Genomic DNA, 5,176 nt, shown 5'->3' on the forward strand with positions numbered 1-5,176 from the left:
TTAATACCCGTGGCTTCTGACGATACACTGAGATCTTATGCAATGAAATGATCGTCCTGTGCAAGAAACGGAGTATTATTTACAACATTATTACCTGTAATCCAGAGCCTCGGGCAAACGGTTCTGGAGCTCAAGCTGTCTGATGCATGATGACGTATGTGCACAATCATGCCTGAACTGATGCCATTGTTGTTTACAACAGAGAGGAAGGATGCGTTTGCAGACCAAACACCTTCAAAAGCAGTTTACCACCAGCAAGTAAAGCAGTTTAACAAAACCTGGCATTACAAAGACCGATGATGCCACGTTCTGCACACACGTCCTCCCTCTCTGTTGTAAACAACAATGGCGTCAGTAATGCATTATTTTGCTACCACACATACGTCATAATGGGACAGAAAGCGTGAGCTCCAGACTCTTGTGAGCGTGCAGAAAACCATTGCAAAGACTGATTGCATGGCTTTATAATACCTAAATATATCATCATGAGCCATAAATATTACTTTTGTTTCCTGTATATTCTTTTTTGGCTCTCAAAGTTATGGCACCCATTGACTTGCATATTATAAATCACAAAAAAACATGGGTTTAGTTAAAAATCATGGTTAATGTTCTTCTGAAGAAAGAAAGTCATCTACATCTTGGATGGCGTGAGGGTAAGTAAACAAATTTTCATATTTGGGTGAACTATCCTTTAAATCATAGGCCTTCAACCCTGCTCCTGGGGACCCACTGACCTGCAGAGTTTAGCTACAAACCTAATCAAACACACCTGAACAAGCTAATCAAGCTCTTCAGGATCCCTTGAAAAGTCCCAGGCCAGGTGTGCTGAAGCAGGTTGGAAACAAACTTTGCAGGACAGTGGGTCCTCATGAGCAGAGTTGAAGACCTTGGGCCTCATTTATAAAATTGCATAGAAATCGTTTGATCTTACGATCATTTCTCAAATGCGTGTACGTGTGATTCAGAGAACGAACGTACGCACAAAAAAAACATGCGTATGGCTCCTTCAGATGTGAAATTTATAAAGCACAGATGATCTTGAAATTGTGAGCAGCTGAATGCTTTCAGATCTCTGCTTGTAAACGCTGCCTAATAGATGTCATTAACATAAAATAGAGCACCAGTCAACGTCCAAATCCTTTAACTGATAAATGCGAGCAGCAAGAATTGCTTAAATTTCTAAATACCTGCAGTACACTGCCTAGACCCCGTACGTCTGCCTAGACCCTGATGTGCCGCTAAGCACTTATCCACGTCAAAGACTGTTTTTATAAATCTGAACACTGGATTTTAAGTGGCTCGTCTCTCATACAGTCTCACGAGTCCGTTCCATTCAACACCTAATATTTAGTTATGACAGTATTTATAAAACTGAATGAAAACCATTTCGATACTGTCAGAGATGGGGTTGATATCACTTTTTCATATTTCTTTTTAAACAGCATCACCTTTCCCCTGTTGTTACTGTGTAAAATGTTGAACTGATATAAATATACTTTAAGAGAAAAAACAAATCAATGTGTCGGTTCAGAAACCGTGTGAATTTGTTATGTCACTACCAAAATTAAATTAGACATGCAATTACACTCAATGAAACCGCTTCTTTAAATAAATATTTTATTTTCAGTGAAAATAAATACATTTTCTTAAGATAGAATCAACAACATTTAAAAAAAGTATTTGTGGGAGCATGGCGACAGTACATGACAGCACACAGTTTGAAAGAGAACATACAATCGCATCTGCGGGGTGGTCACAGACTGACAAACTCAAGTAGCATTAATTTTAAAGTTTCACATAGTCCATCCCTTTAACAAAACAACAACAACAAAAAATGAACATGATTGGATCGCTGGGAATGTGAAAAATAATTTAATCATCAATTACAAATCTACAGATCATTTGATTTTTCTTTTTCTAGATGTGGTTTGTTTATAATTATCCAAGTATCACAAATGACAGAATAAGCATATTGGGGAAAACATTCCAATCTCTACTGATACAAGAAATACGGCTGACGAAATCAAAGTCTGAAACTTGAATTTTCCATTCCATATGTATCAGAGACTTAAACAATCAGCCAAGATGGAGTTGTAAAACACAGGATATGACCCATCAATTTGTGCTTTTTCATTCGGTGGCAATTTTCACCATTCCAAGCCGTACGTACAGCAGTTACCCCAGCTGGGGCGGGTAGAGTTGAGGGAGTTGAGCCTAGCTCTGGTAGAACAGATTAACCTACTAGTACTGTACGCTGTGCTATTTCCATACCAACCCAACCCCCACAGAGAACTCAACACAAGAACTAGCAACGTAACGACACAGGAAGTACTCCAACTCAGCAGGGCAGCCGTTCCCAACTCTTCATTACACCCTGAGCGATAGCAAGCTAATGAACATGTCCATTTTGTGTTTATCAGGCCATCCGAGATGACTGACCATGCTGACCTCAATTAATAAAAAGGTTGCAAGTGTAATTTAAATGTAATCAGGTTTAAACCTGCATTGTTTGGGGAGCGAGGAAGGAAGCAACATTCCGTTCTGGTTTGTAAGTTTGGCTTTCAATGCACCAATCAGGAAATGTGTGTTATGGTTGGTTGGTTAGTGGTTGTTTCGAACAGTAGTTGAATGATTGACATTAAGGTTCATTTAGAAACAAGCAGAAGGTTTAATTCTTTATTCAGCATGTGGCTTAATGGAGACTGGTCCACGTTCTTCACTACAATAAGAAGCGTATGAGCAAACACTACATAACAGCTGGAGTTTCGATGTCGCCTCTTTGAATCATACAAAGACAGCAGTTTCTTCCTCATTCACAAGGTAAGAAATGTCTACAGTGAATATTTATCAGTATCGGTTTAAAAAAAACTATAAGGCAGTTTTACAGTTCAGACTCATCATCTCATCAGCAGGGAGCACAGGCTCAGCATTTCGTAAGGGAGGCTACAAAACATTCCACCATTTTCCAGGCAAGACAGAAATATTCCTGAAAGTATCAAGACACATCCTATAGTGAATGTAAGACACTCATTTCGGGTCTTATTCAGTTAGATGTAGCACAAAAATGAGTGTTAAATGTGAAAATTTTTTACTAGGCAGTCATCTTTTGATGGAAGAATGGAAACACTGCGCACAAAGTATGTTTCATACCCAACCGCTGCCACCTCACCACCCCCTTACCATTTCAAATATCATTAAGAGCTACTGGAAAAAACAACCCGTTTTGAAGTACCAGCCTTCAATTCCCACATAACGCACTCATTCAAACAGCTTTTTATCACAAGTCATGGGGTTAGTTCGAGAAAAGGCAAGTCTCTATCACCACAGATCATGTCTGCTTTTTGGTAGGTGTTATACATAAATACATTTCTAAATGCTATTGATTCTAGTTGCCGCCTAAGGATGCAAAGCAGTTTCTGCAAAGTTCCAAGCAGACTTCTTTTTCCACCATGCAAAGTTACATTCAACCCTGGGACACTTGGTCACATCAATCCAGGATGACCAATGGGACAAGACAAGGCCTGCTCGCCAAAGCCAACTTGCGCCAGGTTCTTCTTCAAAGACTGAAGAACATCCAGAACTTGAAGTCTATGCCCTCATTGAAAGACAGCGTGCACTAGCACAGCTTCACAGATACGGAGAACCTGGTTGTTTTAGCTTTTCTTGTCTTGCCCCAGCTTTTTCTTGGCGTCCAAGTCCTTCTCTAATTCAAGAACCAGAAACAGAACTTCAGCAGCTGACAGTACTTGGTTGCTGCTTGCACACAAAGTCTGAGATGAAATCAAACTCGTTTTGTCCAAGGAAAAGCTCAGGCAACTCTTGAACCCGGTCCAGCCCGAACTCCAGTACCAAGGACGTCAGAACCTCCTCATCAATCAAGTCCATGTCCATGACGTTGAGGCCCAACGCTGGCCCACCCATGCCCATCTGCATGCCTGCCAACTGAGCAGGGCCCATCCTGTGCTGGACGTTTCCCATGTGATGCCCATTCATAGGCCCGTGAGGGTGTCCGTGGTACGGAGTATTGAGTTTCTGAAGATGCATGCTCGCCATAAGCTGCTGAGATGCTGTAAGGCCTCCTCCACCCATATACTGCTGTGGGTGCTGGTTCTGGGGCTGCATATGATGGTGCTGGGTTTGAGGGTGACCCTGCGGTTGCTGATTTGGACTTCCGTACATCATACTGGGTTGCTGCATTTGGTGGGGGTGTCCACCGCTCATCTGGCCATTGACCTGACCGTTCATGACGCCGTTCATCACGTTCCTCTGCCTCATGGCTGCCTCCATGGAGCTCTGGGGCACCCTGCCGTAGTGCATGAGCTGCCCGTTAGGAAGGGCCCGCAGACCGGGCTGGTGTCCATGCGGAGAAGGGCCGTTCATTCCCATGCGATACCCATGCAGGCCTCCTCCTGCAGAGCCGTGGGTCATAGGCATCATCATGTGTTCAGCCATGCCTTCTCAACTGCAGAGATATGAGAAGAATGGCAGCAATGAGGAGCAAATATTCAAGCAGGTTCTCAGTATAAGCTGACAAATACGTTCAGTTTCTTGAAAACCATCAGTAGTAAACTTTATACCAATATTAGGATGTCTGGCTAATCCATTTGGGCTTTAAAGATCAGTCTTATATGCTTGTTAATCAATTGCAATTGTCTTGTTTTCCAGTAAAAATACTTACACATCCTTAAAATTAGATACATTTACTTGAGAAGCAAAATGACATCAAAATAATAAGAATTTTCACAAGTAAGCAAATATCTTGTTTTAGCTATATGTTTTTGCTAATATATATTATATATATGTATACATACACACACACACACACACACACACACAGTGGGTACAGAAAATAATTGCCCCCCTTTAAAATAACCACATTTTGCTGCTTTTGCAGCCTGAAATGAAGATGGACACAGTTTTAGTTTTTTTCCATGCTGTATTTACTCAGTGCAACTTATGACATCCAAGTGAAAAATATAACACCAACATGTCAAAAAAAAAAAAAAGATTCACTGAGTTGGAAAAAGGATCACCCTTTTCCTTGGTGATCCTTCTAAAAATGACTTGTAAACTCAATCAGGTGTAGCTAATCACCTTCTCAATGACACACAAAGCCATTTGACTTTCAACTGTGATCAGCTGTGCTCATTTTGATAAGCTCAGCATGAAAAGG

At 41.2% G+C, this 5,176-nt stretch overlaps 1 protein-coding gene across 1 annotated transcript in view; it reads right to left on the reverse strand.

Moving 5' to 3' along the window:
- Window positions 1-1,856: 1,856 nt before the first annotated feature.
- The window catches only part of LOC107732920 (cbp/p300-interacting transactivator 3-like), a 5,917-nt gene continuing 2,597 nt past the window's right edge, over window positions 1,857-5,176 (reverse strand). Inside the window, exon 2 of the mRNA XM_016544360.1 lies at window positions 1,857-4,465. Coding sequence (XP_016399846.1) covers window positions 3,733-4,455 — 723 coding nt within the window. The 5' untranslated portion in view covers window positions 4,456-4,465 and the 3' untranslated portion in view covers window positions 1,857-3,732. The remainder of the gene's footprint in view (window positions 4,466-5,176) is intronic.

The sequence above is a fragment of the Sinocyclocheilus rhinocerous genome, unplaced genomic scaffold (assembly GCF_001515625.1).
Source record: "Sinocyclocheilus rhinocerous isolate Xijiao unplaced genomic scaffold, SAMN03320098_v1.1 scaffold1300, whole genome shotgun sequence".
Classification (NCBI taxonomy): domain Eukaryota; kingdom Metazoa; phylum Chordata; class Actinopteri; order Cypriniformes; family Cyprinidae; genus Sinocyclocheilus; species Sinocyclocheilus rhinocerous.